Genomic DNA, 19,036 nt, shown 5'->3' with positions numbered 1-19,036 from the left:
TCCATTGGGGTCGTGTGGATTACTGTAGTTATTGTTGTATGTGCTTTTAGGAACACATGAGCTTGCATTATATGCATTTACAGAGATTATTTATTTTTCTAAAAACTTTTGTTTGTGTTAATCTGAAGAAGGAAATTTGTATTCATCTCGGATGACATCAGGGTAAAAGATGAGTAAATGGTGAGGACATTTCTGTAGCCTACTGTAGGCTATTTTCTTTTAACACATAATACAGAATAGCAAGAGACAGGTCATGGGATTCCTTCTTAAGATTCATCAGTGGAAAGAAAGAAAAAGAAGAGGAACAAGAGGAGGAGGAAACCAAGCAAGCAAAAGTGCTTTAAATCCGTTTTTAAATAAGCTGTTTTTTTTTAAATAAAGTTTTCCGAGTGATATCAGATTGTGTGTGTGTACATGTGTTTTTATTGTAGGCTACTTACCCTGTAACTACATGAAACAAGAGGGTAAGAAACACCACTTTAATTTACAGCCCGCAATGTCATACTTACCCTGTAACTACATGAAACAAGAGGGTAAGAAACACCACTTTAATTTACAGCCCGCAATGTCATACTTACCCTGTAACTACATGGAATACTTACAGTCTAAATAATTTGCCTAAATAATTTGTTGTTTTCCTGGTTGTTACCCCTTTATTCCCAAAACTTTACATATTATTCCCCTATACTTACACGTACGTACTTTATAGGTACACTGTAATTACCAAAAGTTACACTGTAATTTCGTTTTAATTACGCAGTATTTTCCTGGTTGTTACACCTTTATCCCCAAGACTTTACGTATTGTTCCCCTATACTTACATGTAAGTACTTTATAGGTACACTGTAATTACCGAACGTTACACTGTACTTTCATTTTAATTACGCAGTACTTTCCGGGCTGTAATCTAAAGCGTTACCTTTTCATTTGTTCCCTATTTAATCCCCTTGTGTTTGCTGTCCTGTGTCGGTTCATTGCTAATCTATGTGAAACCTACCGTGAGTACCTGTTGAAAGTCTTGTCTTGAAAGAAGCGTTTGTTCCTGTCTTAGCTGTTAGTAGTGATGGCCAAATGAAGCGTTTCGAAGCATTATTGCTTTCTGATACAATTGTGTCGAAAATGGTTCATTACTCGAAGCTTCATTCAGATAGAAATTGCAGCACCATCTCCTGGTGAAGTAAATGTAATGCAACAAAGCTGACAACCATAAAATGCAAGTAGGCTTATGTTAAAGCCCCGTTTATTACGTGTTTACCGAGGCGATCAAAGCTGAAACAGTGTTAGTGCTGTGAAACTCATTTATGTAGGTGAATTTTACAGATACTGATGAATTTCATGTGTTCACCTTGATAATAAAACATTAAGCATGATGTGTGTGTGTAATTATTTCTTTAGACAAAGACAGAAGATCAGACCAGCTTAAAAAAAAGTTGGAAACCATCACAGAAATTCTAATGGTTTCTATTAAAATACCAATAGGAACCATTGGCTTTTACTATTTAAACCACTACAGAATTCTTTTTTGTAGTGTGTTTGGGACATATTCCATTAGGATTTAATGCCCCCACCAATAGAACCCAACACATATCAGTAGAGACCCACAGAGACCACTATAATTCCCATTACAACCATTAAATCCAATAGAATTTCTGTAATGGTTTCTATAGTTTTTTTTTAGCAGGGCAGTATCATGTGTGAAAGCTTTATCTTGTTTAGCTGTGGGAAGCAGAACTCTATAACTTATAACTGGTGGGACTGAAAAGGATGTGTCTGTGTAACTGGTTGTACTTGTACTGTATAATGTATAAAGCTTTCCTGTAGCTCAGTGGTAAGAGCATTGCGTTAACAACGCAAGGTTGTGGGTTCGATCCCAGGGGATTGCACATACCTATGTATAAATGTATAGGATAATGCAATGTAAGTTGCTTTGGATAAAAGCGTCTACCAAATGCATAAATGTAATGTAGCAGAGGGATTTTGAAGTTTCTGTCTTTGATGCATGTTTTTATGTAACAATGTTCATATGTTCTCTAATTAATAATAAAATAAAAAAGAAATACAGCCGCCAGGTTTCAAACCTGTCAACACTGGATTGGGCTGTCAAAGCAGTCAGGTGGTTCACTACAGGAGTGAACCAGTGTGTTTGCTTCAGAAGTCATTTTCACGTGACTAGTGACGTAATGATACAAGCTCCGAAGCAGTGGTTCATTGCAAGGACCGTTCGAGTTTGAAGCAAGCTTCGGAGCGTCGGTGTCAGACGTAACATCACTAGCTGTTAGTTAATTGTTTAGTTATCTGTCTGAGTCTTAGTTTAGTCTTGTTAGTCTTATACAGTCAATCCTGTCTTGTTTTGCCCCCTCGTGGGTTTTGTTTTCCTTTTTTGTATATAATAAACCTTGTGTGTCCTGCAAACTGTCTGCTATTGGGTTCATCCTTCAACCTCATAACAGAATGAACCGACCAGAACCGAACCCAGCGGACAGTATGTCCTCGCCCGTCGAGTCCCAATCGGACCTTCTTATAGATTGGTGGCACAAGACGATGTCTGACATCAGAGTTGGCAAGCTGCCGATTCCTTCTCAGGGAGAGAGATCCATTAAGGAGTACGCTCGAGTCGCTAATGAGAAGAGACTCTTCCTACCTGATATCCTTCTCAACCGCTACCTCATAGCGGGTCTCAACGCTCCTCCACCCCTTGCTGAACGGGAGAAGTTGGCCTGCCAGCTGTTTGCTGACATGGTGGACCGTTTATCTCGAAGGGAGTTGCGGGGCTCCATCTTGTCTCCACCTGCCTCGCTGCCAGTGGTCCCGGAGGGTCGCGTCCTGGCCGTTGTCGCCCATGGTGATCAGGCTGGTTCCACTTCTTCTCCCGAGGTCTCTTCTGCACCCATTGAGCTCCGTGGCAAACGAGGGAGACGGACTTCGTGGGATTCTCCTTCGGAGTCATCCTCTACAGAGTCAGCGCTGCCCGAGACCACCCTCCCAGCTCCAGTTACGGTCCCTGCGGAACATCTCCAATTGGTCGCTAGTCCGGCTACGGATTCCGCACCGCGTCCTAGGAGAAAGAGGAGGAGGAGGAGGAGTGGAGCCTTCCGTTCTTCATCTCTTCCTGTCCCAGAGCCCGCTACTGCAAGAGCTGTTCCAGAGCCCGCTACTGCAAGCGCTGTTCCAGAGCCCGCTACTGCAAGCGCTGTTCCCGAGCCCGCTACTGCAAGCGCTGTTCCCGAGTCTGCAGTCGTGAGTGCTGCAGAGAGAGCAGCGGCCGATTCAGCTGCTGAAGCTGTCTTACGGTCGGTTTCTGCTCATCAAGAGATTCCTGACCTCGTCGCTGCCGAGACAATGTCTGAATACTTTAAACGTCTTGTCCAAATTCTTGAAGTCCCTGTCAAGTCAGTCATGTCTTGTCCTGAGTCCACTGAGTCTAAGAGCGCCGTACCCCAGTCAGCTGCCGTGAGCGCCGTACCCCAGTCAGCTGCCGTGAGCGCCGTACGTCAGTCAGCCGCAGACGACGATCTCCCCGATTCTGAGATGTGGAACGTTGGTACTGTGCCGTCTTCGGGGAGCTCAGTTCTTGCAGAAGCAAGACTGCTCCACAGTCGCCTGCAACACCCCCAGTCATGTATCCTGTTGTGTCCCCTGCTGTTCCCCCGGTCTGGTTTCCTGTTTCTTCGCCCTCTGTACCCCTGTGCGTTTCCCCTGTCACCACATCACCCCGGACTGTTTCCCCCAAGACTGTTCCACTAGTGTCCCCGTCCAAGTCTCCCCGGATTCTTCGCCCTAAACCCTCATCCAGTCATCCTAAGACCTCTGTTCCTCCCATCCATCCTGGACTACCCCCTAAGAACTTTGTTTTGCCTGCGCCTCCCCTTCCTTGTTTACTGTTTCTTATTTGTCATCCCAACCCTGTCATAGTTTATTCTTGTCTGCCATTGTTGTTATTTGTCATGTTTTGTTGGTTTGTGTCTATGTCACAGTCTGTCATGTCCCTTGTTTGATGTTCCCTTGAGGAGCGTCTGGAAGCCGCTCCTTAAGGGAGGGGTTCTGTCATGATCCTGCCATCTAGGCTGCGTTCCAGTCCACTTTTAGACACGCACTTGCGAACTTCCCTAAGCACTTCCCCTTGGGGGAATCCCTGCCGCCATTTTGAAGTGCGTTCCACTTCGTGAAGTGGACGAGGGAAGTTTATATGGACAGACCCTCGTTCCCTCGATTTTGACCGAGGGAGCGAGTCTGCTTCAAATGTACACTTCAGGCACCTATATGTCCCACAATGCAGTACGATTGTGACGTCACCACATATCTCATCTAATCACCACCACAACAGACAACTCTATGATATATTAATAATATATATTTTTAATTTAAAACAACCCAAACACACCTATAAACATTTGGATGCTGCATTAAACAAATTCTTAAAGGGAAAAAAAATGTAAATAATAAATCAACTCCACAGCTGATTCCAAGTGATCAAGGGCTTAGGACGTTCCAATTCAGCCCATTGCAGTTTCCGCCAGTAGTGAGCACTCGCAATGACGTACATCCGAGTGAACGAGACGGAGGGAAGTTAGCGAGTGAAGGGCATGACAATTTTGGACTGGAACGCAGCCCTAGTCCTTGATGTTCTTTAATTCTTGAGGCAGGATCATGACAGACCTATGTTTTATGTGCAAGCACATGGTTTTGTGTTTGGACCATGTGCTTGTGTTGTCTCGTCACCTTGCCCCGCCCCCTTGTTATCCTCGTTTTGTCATTATTGCTTCACCTGTGTCACCTGTTGTGTTTTCATTTGTTCCCTATTTAATCCCCTTGTGTTTGCTGTCCTGTGTCGGTTCATTGCTAATCTATGTGAAACCTACCGTGAGTACCTGTTGAAAGTCTTGTCTTGAAAGAAGTGTTTGTTCCTGTCGTAGCTGTTAGTTAATTGTTTAGTTATCTGTCTGAGTCTTAGTTTAGTCTTGTTAGTCTTATACAGTCAATCCTGTCTTGTTTTGCCCCCTCGTGGGTTTTGTTTTCCTTTTTTGTATATAATAAACCTTGTGTGTCCTGCAAACTGTCTGCTATTGGGTTCATCCTTCAACCTCATAATAAAGAGAAAAACAAAGAGAAAAAGAGTGTGATGCTGATGAGGTGAGAAACCCCCCCCCCCCCCCCGCTGCCCACACATGGTTTTAAAGCTATTGTTATCCAATTTTTTTGGCCTTCAAAACATCTTAAAATGCACATATGTAGATCATAGAAATCAAAATTTTCTCGGGGGAGCATGCCCCAGAACCCCCCTAAATACCTCACATTCGGGACCTCAGTGATTATAAAACCGTGCCATATGCGTGTTACTGAATGAATGAAACTAGTTAATAATGAGCATTAGACCATAAACTAAACTTTTTTTTTTTTAAATCATACCCTCATTGGGGGCTGAGCCCCCCTAAAATGAAAATCCTAGAATCACCCCTGCATGGCCCCATCCATCCTCCCCTCAATACGGTGCAGTCGTCCTGTCCCCTTGGCAGAAAAGCATCCCCAAAGAATGATGTTTCCACCTCCATGCTTCACGGTTGGGATGGTGTTCTTGGGGTTGTACCCATCCTTCTTCCTCCAAACACGGCGAGTGGAGTTTAGACCAAAAAGCTCTATTTTTGTCCCATTCCTCCTCTGGATCATCCAGATGGTCACTGGCAAACTTCAGACGGGCCTGGACATGCGCTGGCTTGAGCAGGGGGACCTTGTGTGCGCTGCAGGATTTTAGTCCATGACGGCGTAGTGTGTTACTAATGGTTTTCTTTGAGACTGTGGTCCCAGCTCTCTTCAGGTCATTGACCAGGTCCTGCCGTGTAGTTCTGGGCTGATCCCTCACCTTCCTCATGATCATTGATACCCCACGAGGTGAAATCTTGCATGGTGCCCCAGACCGAGGGAGAATTGAACTTCTTCCATTTTCTAATAATTGCGCCAACAGTTGTTTCCTTCTCACCAAGCTGCTTGCCTATTGTCCTGTAGCCTATCCCAGCCTTGTGCAGGTCTACAATTGTATCCCTGATGTCTTTACAAAGCTCTCTGGTCTTGGCCATTGTGGAGAGGTTGGAGTCTGTTTGATTGTGTGGACAGGTGTTTTTTATACAGGTAACAAGTTCAAACAGGCACAGTTAATACAGGTAATGAGTGGAGAACAGGAGGGCTTCTTAAAGAAAAACTAACAGGTCTGTGAGAGCCGGAATTCTTACTGGTTGGTAGGTGATCAAATACTTATATCATGTTATACAATTAATTATTTAAAAAAATAATAAAATGAATTATTTAACCCCCTGAGGTCTACGGTATCGCCGGCGATACCAGCTCGCTTTTTTTTTTATCAATGTAAAAGAAATTCATAAATACTCTGTTGACTTTGATTTTCCATAGGAGTTTCATACATCAATCGATTCTGTTAAATGTGTATTATTTTTGTGTATACTCACAATAAAAACAAAGTGTTGTGCTTTTTGCCAAATAGAGAAAAATAAACACGAAGCGAGTTCTGCCTTCTCTCTGCCAGTGAAGTCCATTCTGAAACGTGTCCGAAAATGAACAATAACTCAGCGAATACTCAGTCAAACAGGCATACAGACACACAGGCATGAAGCTTGAATTCTCTTCTTTTAAATGAAGTAATTTATATAAAAAACAAATATTCTCATCTTGTGAAATCTGTATTAAAAGAGAGCGATTCCAGTCGAGCTCATCTCATCTCATTACGTTTTAATCGGCCCCGCCCACGGAGAGCGCGCGCTATTCAAACGCAAATGACTGAGACGATCCCATACAAACTGTGAACGCCCACATATCAGCTCGAGAAAACACATCAAGTTTATTCAGATAAGTGTAGTTGTCTACACTGTCTCGCAGCACTGTGAGGAATAATAATAATGGAAAACTTACCTCATAAGTGCTGGTATTTCGAGGAGCAACGGATGGAATAATGTAGTAAGTTTTTTTTTTCATTCTCATGTAAATCGCGTTTCTGTGTGAATGAATGAACGCAGAGATGCGCTGTTTACCACAACTCGCAAAAAGACGGTTTAAATTTGAATTCTGTGTGTGAATTAATGATCTGCTTTTAGCAAACTATTTTGCTATACTGAGTAAAATCGATTGAAATATGTTGAAATAAAATGTATTTGTATAAGCAACGTATTAAACTGCAAATTAACATTTATATTCCTTATAATAAAAACGAAAGACCTATTTTACAGACAAATGAAAGACAACATTTCGTTGATTAGTTTTGGATAGATTACACATTTTTACTGTAAAATATCTGCCACCTCATATAAGCTTTTGTTTGCCAATTTTTGCTAATATGTTAAATATAGTATGTTTTGTCAATGTAGGCTATATTCGAAGTAATGAATCCTTAACTTTGAAATATGTATGATAAAATGTATACTTTAGTTTTTACAAAGAAAGATTACACTTCAATTGTTGTTGTAATTGTAACCTTTTTAATAAAAAAATATATATTTACAAGGTAGATGTAAACAAATTTTAAAAGGTAAATATAAGCATTTTCTTTAAATAATTTTTATTGTGTTTTATTATTGATAAATTTGGGGAGAGGATACATATTCCAAAACTGAAAATACAGTATGAGAATTAACTGCACAATTAATAGACATGTTTTCCTTGGATATTATACAATTTGCAAGCAAAATTTGTGAAAAAAAAAAAAAATTGACATGCTTCCAACTGTGAACCAATTTGGTAGAATATATATATATATATATATATATATATTGCTCTTGCATTCTTTCTTGTGGCTATAGGTGACACACCTGAATGAATGGCTCATTAAGTATGCGGGCCCCATTGTCTCCTCAGGTGTGAACCACTACATATGCATGATGCTGTTGAATGGTTGACGCCCCTTGCGCATATTGCCTTTACAAACAAAAAGTGTTTTACAAGATTTAAATCAATGTATTGTGTTATGTGAATGATAAGGGCAGGATGATTTTCACATCATTTTGAAGAAAAAACTCTAGGCAAAGACATCAATTAGTCAAAAGTCTTATTGACACGTATTTAGTATGTGTTTTGTGGCCTTATTTCAGAAACTTTAGTTTTTAGTTTTTTCAATAACCATGCATAAACATTATTCTCTCAAAAATACAAACATGTACATGCATGTTGCTCACATATTATGGTAGCCCTGTTTGTGCTAAATAGAGTGTAATTATACCTTTGCCATTAATATGTTTATAAGCAACTGAAAAAAGCACAAATGTCAGGGCATGTCAGAACATCTCAAGGACACCAAAAACCCCTCAGACCTCAGAGGGTTAATATAGTCCAAGTGACTACAGTGGCTCAATCTTAACCCTCTGAGGTCTAAGGTGTTTTTGGGGCCCTTGGGATGTTTTGACATGCCCTGACATTAGTGCTTTTTTCAGTTATTTATAAACATGTTAATGGCAAAGGTGTAAATTCACTCTATATAGCACAAACAGGGCTAGCATAATATGTGAGCAACAAGTATGTAGATGTTTGTATTTTTAAGAGAATAATGTTTATGCGTGGTTATTGAACAAAATAAAAATGAAAGTTGCTGAAACAAGATCACAAAACTCATACTAAATATGCGTCAATAAGACTTTTGACAAATGGATGTTATCGCTTCGGGTTCTGGCTTCAAAATTATGTGAAAATAGTCTTGCTTTATCGTTCACAGAAAACAGTACATTGATTTAAATTGTGTAAGACAGGTTTTGCTTGCAAAGCCAATATGCGAGGTGGGCGTGAAGGAGGAGTGGTTTACACCTTAGAATACACCCACTTTGCATAATTAGCCATTCATTCAGGTGTGACACTGACTGAGCCACAATGCAATGACAAAAGATATATTTAGAAGAAGGCTTTTATTGACCATTTAAGATTTTGCTTACATCTATCTTGTAAATATGTTTTGCTATTTTATTAAAAAGGTTACAATTACAACAATAATTACAATTTCAACAATATTTCAAGTGTACTCTTTCTTTGTAAAAAAATTATTATAGGCCTACATTTTATCATATGTATTCATTAGTTTGAATATAGCCAACATTGGAACAGCTAACATCTTAGTTGATGACTTTATTTTTGACAAAAATTGTATTTTATATATATATATATATATATATATATATATATATATAGAACATATGAGCAGAAATTGCTAAACAAAAGCTTATTTGATGTGGCTGTATATTCTACAGTAAATAAAAAAATAATCAGTCGGCTATAAACAAAGCAATTGTGAGCGATAAATAAACAAAAGTAAAGGCAGGTATCTCACAGTAAATGCTTATGCCCCGTTGATGCGGGCTCTAAGCGAATCAAATGTGAGCAAAAAAAACAACAAAAAAACATATCAGAATGATTTCTGAACTCTGATGGTTAGTGGAAGGTGGTCAGCAGAGCACACACATCTGAACACAGTCACACATCTTTATGCCACTCTTGAAAACAGTTCCTGTTCAGTTGAAGACATAAGTGAACATTGCATGCCTGGCATTTCCATGGTGTTAATTGCTTTTTACCACGCACTGCTTTGCAATGCACACATGAGCGGCGACCAACTGTGGCAACATCCCTGTCATCTGAAGTCAGCTCAGCTCCTGGAACCGGTACATGGTCACTATCGGTCCGTTTTGGTGCCGTTTTCTGTGACACACCACAGAGCTCTGTGATAAGTTGCTCCATAAACTCTTTATGGGACAAGTTACCATGTAGCTCTTTGTGCACAATGAAAGAGTTGGTGGAAGCAATGTCCAAGAAGTGTAGAAAAATCTTTCTGTACCACTTCATGGTTTTGTGCTGTGTTGTGTAATACTGTATCAGCTGATCAGACAGGTCAACGCCCCCCATGTGCTTGTTGTATTCAGTCACAGGTGCAGGACATGGAAATGTCTTTGTCCTCCATGTATCTTGCGTTTTCACCCTCCTCTGCGCAGTGTTTCCTGTATAAGCAGGATGGATGGTAGAACAGACAGATACTTCTCGTGTGTCCATCCACTTCACAAATACAAGAGGACCATCGCGAATCCACCTGATGGATCCCCTGGCAGATTTTTTAGAGAGTGAATTAGCTGCATTCCGAGGGCAGTCCTTCCTGTTGTCCCTGTAAGTCCCACATGCACCAAACTTCATTGCAAACAAGTCTTTGAGGAGCTTTGGACTTGTATAAAAATTGTCCATGTACACATGGTACCCAGAACCTAAAAATGTGTGGTCTAAAAGAGATGTTACAGCATCATATGACAGTCCATGGCCTGTGGGAAAGTTGTTCTTTCCTGTGTACACAGAAAAGTCCACAGTGTATCCATTCGATGAGTCTGCAAGAACAAACAACTTGAAACCCCATCTGGTTGGCTTGGCTTTCATGTACTGCGTCATACCTGTGTGTGCTTTGCATGCCACCATTCTTTCATCCACAGCTAAGTTTCTTTTAGGATGATAGATGGATTTACAAGCCTGACGGATCGTGTCCATGAGAGGTTTGACCCTGCAAAGACGGTCATGTTCAGGTGTGCCCCTCTTTCTGTCATTATCCATATCTGCATCTGGGTGACTCATGTGCACATTCCATGAAATGATGCGGTATCTGTCCCGGGACATAACTGTAGCTGGAAAGGGTACGGAGAAAACACTGCTTTGCCGCCAGTAGTCGCTGATGGAGCTGACCTTCACCATGGCCATGTAAAATAGCAACCCAATGTAGCGATACATCTCACTGATGCTGACATCTGTCCATTTATATTTGCTGCCCTTTGCAGTTGCCTTGGCAGCCTGGGCATTGGTGTTGTGGCACAGAGTTGAGACAGCACTTTCTGAAAAAAATTGTTTGAATAGACTCATGGGTGAATGTGAGTCAACAGGGCTCAGTTGTGGTCCAGTTTCCCGTGCAGGACGGAAGCGCACAGTCTGTGGAACCATGTCAACATCAGTCTCTGTTTTCCATGCCAGAGTGGACTGCCTGTTGCTTGCCTGCTTGTTTGCCTTGGCTCTCTTCGGGACAGGTGCTTGGACATGTTCATTGTCACATCTGTAAAAAAAAACACGTGAGCATGCTGATAACACAATCAAAGAAATTGTATTATCATTATCGATCACTAATGGCCATGGATAAAAAAAGACAACGTTTTTTTGTCATTTCACACAAGAATAGGTAGGCTACTTTTATATTATGACGCTGTAAACACAATCAGGCTACATTTCATCTGTAAAATATTACGTCTATGCACTTACTCAGTATGATTCTCCATCGCACTGAGAACTGAACGACACCTGCGTGCCCCTCTGCGGGGTGCTGGAGAAGGAGAGCTTGACACATTCCTAAAAAAACAACAACAAAGTAAAACTGTTAGCATACATTATTCAAAGTAAACTGATGAGCAATTGATGGTTATGGACACACAATGTTTTGTTGATAGGCCATAGGATGGAGAAATATCTATTTATGGGCCGTAGACCGCGTCACCGCGAGTATCTGTTGATGGGCTATATACACCGCACGCATTTAGTGACGCACGCAATGAACGGATCGTTCGCGAACGATCACTACACTACATTTAAAAAATTTACACCTGTATTCACAAACATCTGTGCATAAGGCAGTATTGAAGCATGATAAACTGTCATAGGCTAACCAAAACCGAACATTTATATAAAAATATAATGTATTTAGACAGTATCACATATTTTACCAGAGGCTGAAATATATTTGCACTAAATCACATTATATAAACTAAGTAGATATTCACAAACATGCTACATTACGCATAAGGCAGTATTGAAGCATGATAAACACTGTCATAGGCTAACCAAAACCGAACATTTATATAAAAATATAATGTATTTAGACAGTAGCCTATCACATATTTTACCAGAGGCTGAAATATATTTGCACTAAATCACATTACACCTAAGCAGATATTCACAAACATGCTACATTACGCATAAGGCAGTATTTTAGCATTTTAACCAGTGTCATAAGCTAATCAAAACTGAGTGAAATATATTTCATATACAAATATGTTTAAAGAGCAATATTACATTTAAAAAAGTTTACACTTGAGCGTATACACGAATGTTAGGGATATTGTAAGGCAATCGTTCCTGTAAGATGTCAAAAGCTAGCCAAAACTAGGCAAAATATAGTCTGAAAATTCATATGAGTTCTATATTATCAGAAAAATAATTATATAACAGTAAACAACTTACTCAGAACATGTATCCTCAGCGGGATCAATTCGCTCTTGAAAATGCACCCGTTCATCGTCCGAATTGCAATCTTCCTCTGAGGAAAAGGTGAATTCTTCCTCGCTGTCCAGAATCATCTGAAGGGCGTCTTTACCGGAGAAACGTGCCATCCTCGGAGCGCGATGAACTATCAGTGAATCGGATGAAGAGACTGTGTTTTTATGGCATTGATCGGGGGGCGTGTGCGATGCAAATAGATTACCTAAACTATTTACCATTTGAATAGCGCCGGGGGCAGGGCGGCCTCAGCTCATTATAGAGATAATGAAGCAGAAGGAAAAACGGTACCTCTCCTTGCTTTCAAACGGATTACATAAGCTGAGAATATTTGTTTTTTATATAAATTACTTCGTTTAAAAGAAGAGATTTCAAGCTTCATAAAGACATATATCACGTGTCTGTGTGAGAAGGATTCGCGGAGTTATTGTTCATTTTCGGACGCGTTTCAGAATGGACTACACTGACAGAGAGAAGGCAGAACTCGCTTCGTGTTTATTTTTCTTTATTTGTCAAAAAGCAAAACACTTTGTTTTTATTGTGAGTATACACAAAAATAATACACATTTAACAGAATCGATTGATGTATGACACGTGTTTGTAATATCAAAGTCAACAGAGCAAAATTAATCTCTTTTGAACTGATAAAAAAAAAAGCGAGCTGGTATCGCCGGCGAGACCGCCGACTTCAGGGGGTTAAGTATATCAAGCGACGAGAATACTTTTTTTGCGCAAAAACAAACAAAAATAACGACTTTATTCCACTATTCATTTCCTTCTCTCTGGGCCTCTAGTTGGTTCGCGTAGTGTTTTTGCGCTGCGCGTCACACACATGACCAGCGTCGGCCAATAGTGAGCGTACGTGGTGACGTGCAGAGATGGGCATAAATACATGGAAATGTATTTAAAATACAAATACAAAATACTGTGTGGAAAAATTTATTTAAATACAAATACAAAATACTGTGTGAAAAAATTTATTTAAATACAAATACAGTATTTTGTATTTTGAAAATACACAAAATACTTGTGAAATTGGCCATCCAGTGCAGGGATAGGTCACAGTGAATGAAGAAACTACATAGGCCTACTGACTTATCATTCCTAACCTCATCTCTGCCCTTTCTTTCTTTCTTTCTTTCTTTCTTTCTTTCTTTCTTTCTTTCTTTCTTTCTGGCAATTACAAATAAACTTATGCAAAATAGCAGCCATTTATATACTTATTGCTGGTTACAATGTAGTCTATTACTTGTGGTGAACACTATTAAAAAATTCATACTGTATGTAAAACTGTGGGAACCTTTTCTGCTAATTAGCAAAGAATATGGATGGGCGATATGACCAAAATCTCAATTTTACTTCACAGTAACAATATCATGGTTTCACAATTCTCCATATCAGTTTTGATTCCACAGCATAGACTGAATTTCAAACTCTTTATTTTTTTATTTTTTTATTTTTTTGCAGGTAGTCCAATGCTTTTTAAGTAATTTTATGTAAAGTTTATTTGTTTCTATAAGTTTATTCAAATTAGAAAGTGTATCTAAGAATTAATTTAGATTCATTTGACACTATTTACCCCTTTTTTATTATTATTTTTTTATGTAGGCTACAATAAAACTAAAAGCTGAAGATTTTTGTGGTGTATCATTCATCAGTGTTTGTTTTTCCACTCCAACGTTCCAATAATTCCTGCCCACTAAAAGCTGCACGGATAAATTTGCTTACCCCACAAATAGGCCTATGTAAACGATTTAGAAAAAGTTCCATCAATTCACACTTTATATAATCATTATGATATGTAGGGCCCTATTTTAACGATCTGAAACGCAAGTATCAAGCGTGAAACGCAAGTAACTTTGTGGGATGCAAATCTAAAATGGGTTGGTCTGAAGTCGCTTCATTACTCATAGGTGTGGTTTGGGCGTAGCGTGAAATAAATTATCAGAGCGTCATCTCACATTCCCTTTAAGAGCAGGCGCGCTTGTTCCATGGCGGATTGATATTATAACGGCGGATTTGCAGGAGCGGTTCACAGCCGAGGAGACCGACGTTCTCGTCAGGGCCGTAAAACACAGAGAAGTGACATTGGGGATGGAGAAACACACCCAGATTAGCTTCGGTTAAACAGGCGTATGATAATTTGGGTAAATGTGTAAGCTAGATTTATGCCTATTTTTTCACATCTTCATGGACACAACAATGATTTCCCCTGAAGTCCACTGAGCGCGTAGCCTGGGTTTCCCGATGCTGCCTTGCTCGCAGCGCAATTTTATTCACGCTGCTAGGCAGCCTGGACATCATGGACCAGATTTTCCCCTGAAAAAGGGAACCAATCACAGAACGGGGAGGGAGCAGCAAGACGATGACGACACCGAAGCAGTTTGTTTATATCTATGGATCCAACATGACATCAGACTCGACGTTACCTCTACCCTCATGTTTATCTTGCACAAACGGTAATATTCGCTAAACGCCATCGTGTACAAATAAATCTTTGACCCATCGTCTTTTTCCTCGTCGAATTTCTGTCACTCTACATATGTCATCTGGTATAATTGAAACGATTGGCTATGAGCTACGTACAGGCGCATTTGATAGACATTCATAGCGCCCAATAAACGGCTCTGGGCATTCGTAAACCACGCCTCAAATACGAGAAAATGAACATGTGGTTCCCAGACCAAGTCTCAAATGAGACTTGGTCTGACGTTAGCCAGGCTACTGAGCGCGGGTGCAAAATAGGAATGATACATGCATCGGTGTACAAAGTCAATTGTGCTGGGTGCAAGATAGGGCCCGTAGTGTCATATCACCCAGCCCTAACATGCAGTAATGCTTTAAACACATTTGACAAGCTAGTTGATCAAAATAAACAACCGGTCAAGACTGATTGGCTTACGCTATTTTCCCACTTGTCTCTGCTCTTTTATTCTTTCACGTTAACTGAAGTGAATAATGCACTATTTTAACTTTAATCAACAAGTAGAATTGATCATGACATTCTCACCTTATTCCCCCAAAAATATAAAAAAATCACTGATCTAATGCTGAGCTAGTGAATGTCTGAACTAGTTGATGCACAAAATCAATACCCTGATAAAGAGGTTGACTGGCAAAAAGTATTTTATGTATTTTGAAAATACAAAAATACTCATCTTAAATGTATTTAAATACAAATTACATTTGATTTTTTCCAAAGGCTTTAAAATACAAAATACAAAATAGTATTTTGTATTTCAAATACGTATTTTAAATACATGTATCTGAAATACTGCCCATCCCTGGTGACGTGTAACACAGACGCGCTACGCAAAAACACTACGAGGCCCAGAGAGAAGGAAATGAATAGTGGAATAAAGTCGTTATTTTTGTTTGTTTTTGCGCACAAAAAGTATTCTCGTCGCTTGATATACTTAAGATTGAGCCACTGGAGTCACTTGGACTATGTTAACGATCTCTTTAATAACTTTTCTGGGCCAGCAAGTTTGGGCCACCTAGCAGTCTATGGAGAAGTGATCAGCTCTCAGATTTCATCAAAAATATCTTAATTTGTGTTCCGAAGATGAACGAAGGTCTTACGCGGTTGGAACAACATGAGGGTGAGTAATTACTGACAGAATTTTCATTTTTTGGGTGAACTAACCCTTTAACCTGTTGTCCATAGTGAAATAAGCTAGCTAGGCTAGTGTTAGCCTACATTTCATCAACATTTAATCAGTGCAGGGAAACGTATAGCAAGATATTCATATTAAATCATTGTCCATGCCCATTTTAGCAGACTAAACAACAGACGAGTCAGCAGCACCCCAGTCTCCCCATAACTACCCCTCCATGTCCCAGTGAAGAAGGTGAGCAACACTGTGTTAATGACTTAGCATCATCCCAGGGAGTCTCTGCGGGGTTCTCTGACTGTCTCTCTTGCTCTTTTTCCCATAACAAAAAAAAAGAAGAAAAAGAAATATTTATTAATGACAGAACTCAAACACAAATTATTTTCTCACATAATGACCTTCATGACAAATAAAATAAAATAAAATAAAATAAACAACCTCCTGTCTGTACTGGATGCAGTCAGAAACAATGAATAGCTTACCTCAACCTGCATGTAAGTTACAGACAATTTAAAAATAATCCAGTTTGATGTGTTCATTTAGACTGAATTTTGGCTGTTAAATGACATCTATTTATTATTTACATCTATATTTTATTATTCCCATCATTCCAAACCTCAAAACCTATTGATTTAGTGATCACTGGATCTGTTTTGTAGCACTATAATAACCCTGATGTGGAAATTCAGTTTTACACATCAACTTTATTTTGTTGTTGGCATATATGTGCAGTTATGTTAAAAAATCTGCTGTTTTCATTGTTTTTGAGATGATGATGTTAATTTATTTTAATTAAAAAGTTAACATATATTTCGTTTTTTTTTATTTTTTATCTGTCATTAATTTTACAATAAAAATACACTGAGAATGTGTAAAGGATTGCCTTAAGGACATTTCTATGGTGGCTTTTAATCTTGCATCAAATAGTGAAATGCAGACTTGCATTTACAAATCACAGCATTAAATATTGTGCTAGTATTGAACTACAAGAAGCAAGACAGTTGCAAGCCTTTGATTAGAGTTATGTAAAGCTTTTGATGGGACAGTTAGGTCCTAGAGATGTGGTGACAACAGCTGCGCAGAGGGGGCCCAATTCGATTTTTTTGTCATGGGGCCCAAAATTCCTGGTGGCGCCCCTGTGTGCAGCTATTACATTATGAGTTGCTAAACACATTAATGTTGTGATTAGTAATTAATTAGTAATTCTTTAAAAATTTTCATAATTACCTATTAGTTCTTAATGAGGCTAATCTCATTCAGTAATTATTGATTACCTATAGGGAATTATCTCCTAAATTTGATATTACTTACTGATAAGTTAAGCTTGTTTCTATATTAGTTAATAGTTAATTACCTATTAATGACGGACCATTATTCTAAAGTGTTACCAAAATTTCTTTAAAAAACAAGAATGGCATTCTCTAATCATTAGACTTTTTCTGTTTCGGGTTCATGCACTTGAACATTGAAACTCCCTCCAGAGCATCCAGTCACTTTGAAACAAAGTACCTGACCTGCCAAACACAAGGTCATTTAATCGTAATAATAAGATATTTGACCCAGACAGACCAGTAAAGAACTGACCTGAGATCAGGCAGAGAGTGATGATGATGAAGATGATGATGATGATGATGATGGCAGCTCTAATTCCAGATTGACTTCAGTCTCAAGGATATTCAAAGAAACAGTCGTGTCAGATAACAGTGATAAACAAACAAGCATATCTTCTATCGGTCTCTTTCATTTCTGCTTCCTTGTTCTCTATAACGGTTCCACCCATCTGCATCTCTAACAGGGCAGAAAAGTGTTGAGATATGAGTGAAAGACATGCAGAGCAATATATGCATTCAATCACACACAATGCAGATGCACATCAGTATAGTACTATAATCACATACAGTATATAGGGACTTTACACAGAGGTCTGTTGTTCAGCCTAATCCAACCTCATCTATTTTCTGCCTCTGCAAACTCACGCTCATTTGCATACACTTTTCAGAGCCAAGCCCATATCTATGTATGTATTTATACCAACAGGAAGTCAGGGGGGAAGCGTGGCAGGGGGGCTCAACAGCGCCCCCTTGAAAGGAGTCTGAAAACGTGGTCATATATTAAATATGCTTGCATGAATTAATATGAAACTCAGTACACATATAGATCTCATCGGGTTAGTTGAGATCACGAAGAAGCCTCTCCATGTTTGAGATAGCAGTATTGGTATATTTAAAAGCGATCATTTTGAGTTTGAAATCGGCTTGTTTTTGGGAGATTACCGCCTACATTACCGACGTGTGTCTTAATGGTCCAGTGGTAGAGCTTTCACCAGCCGTGATAGAGGGTTTGTCTTCGAATCCGCCCTAGAATAGGTTTTTGTCTTCTCGTATAGTTTTTTTCTCTCATCAAAACGATTATGTTCATCAGTGGTTGTATATCAAGCAGGGACACGCAAACGTTTGCATTATGTTTTGTTATTTCAAAAGAACGAATAGAGAGTATCCGCAACGCAACGGATTGAAGTGCGCGTCGAGTGAAGACAATGCGGTGTGTGCGCAAGCCACACGAGAAAACACTGTATCTGCGCCACTGATCGCAGCGGCAACGAGCACTTTGATCACTTGATTTTAAAAAAACACATTTCAGCGCTAGTATCTTATTTAAAAAACGAACAAAATGAATGATCTGCCAGTTAACTGGAGATGTTTCATTTATTTGTAGAATTGGTACACAGGGATGAGTTCCCTAATGAATATTAATGAGTCTTCTGCTACCACCCTGCAAAAAAAATTTCCGCCGCCCGGTGTGGCCCTGTTGCGCGGGGACGGCGATTGTGGTTCCGTCCCGGGTTACCATGGTGACGGCTGTGAGTTACTCACAGCACATAATCGATGATAAAAGCACCACGCCAACGGCCCACAATCGTCGGTCCAGCTGATGGAGCGCGTTCAACACCATGAACATAAACAATGGACGAGGGATCAAGCACAGCGCGTCGACACGCGAACTGAAACAGAGTTAATGATGCCCGTCTGCCGATTCAATAGAGCAGACAAACTCGTACAGTCCTGTCTCCTTTAAACCCTGAAAACAGGATATAGTCACTGTAACAAGTCCGATGATGTCGAAACCGGCAGCAAAAACAATGCAGA

General features: G+C 39.7%; 1 protein-coding gene and 1 long non-coding RNA gene across 2 annotated transcripts in view; both read right to left on the bottom strand.

Annotated features, from left to right (window-relative positions):
* Window positions 1-19,036, bottom strand: part of LOC309480681 — a 43,611-nt gene that overhangs the window by 9,865 nt on the left and 14,710 nt on the right. The window lies entirely within an intron of this gene.
* On the bottom strand, window positions 9,429-12,241 carry LOC309480241 (piggyBac transposable element-derived protein 4-like; the record flags this gene model as incomplete). The annotated part of the gene is made up of 3 exons (XM_082144653.1): window positions 11,266-12,241; window positions 9,598-11,062; window positions 9,429-9,446 (listed from the first exon to the last, which is right to left on the bottom strand). Exons 1-3 carry the CDS (start codon window positions 11,385-11,387, stop codon window positions 9,429-9,431), a joined length of 1,605 nt encoding a protein of 534 aa, XP_082000779.1. The 5' UTR covers window positions 11,388-12,241.

Source organism: Leuciscus leuciscus (genome assembly GCF_965113295.1).
Source record: "Leuciscus leuciscus genome assembly, chromosome: 18".
Taxonomy (NCBI): Eukaryota; Metazoa; Chordata; class Actinopteri; order Cypriniformes; family Leuciscidae; genus Leuciscus; species Leuciscus leuciscus.
Note: the sequence above shows the minus strand (reverse complement) of the source record. Positions and strands in the feature narration are given on the sequence as shown.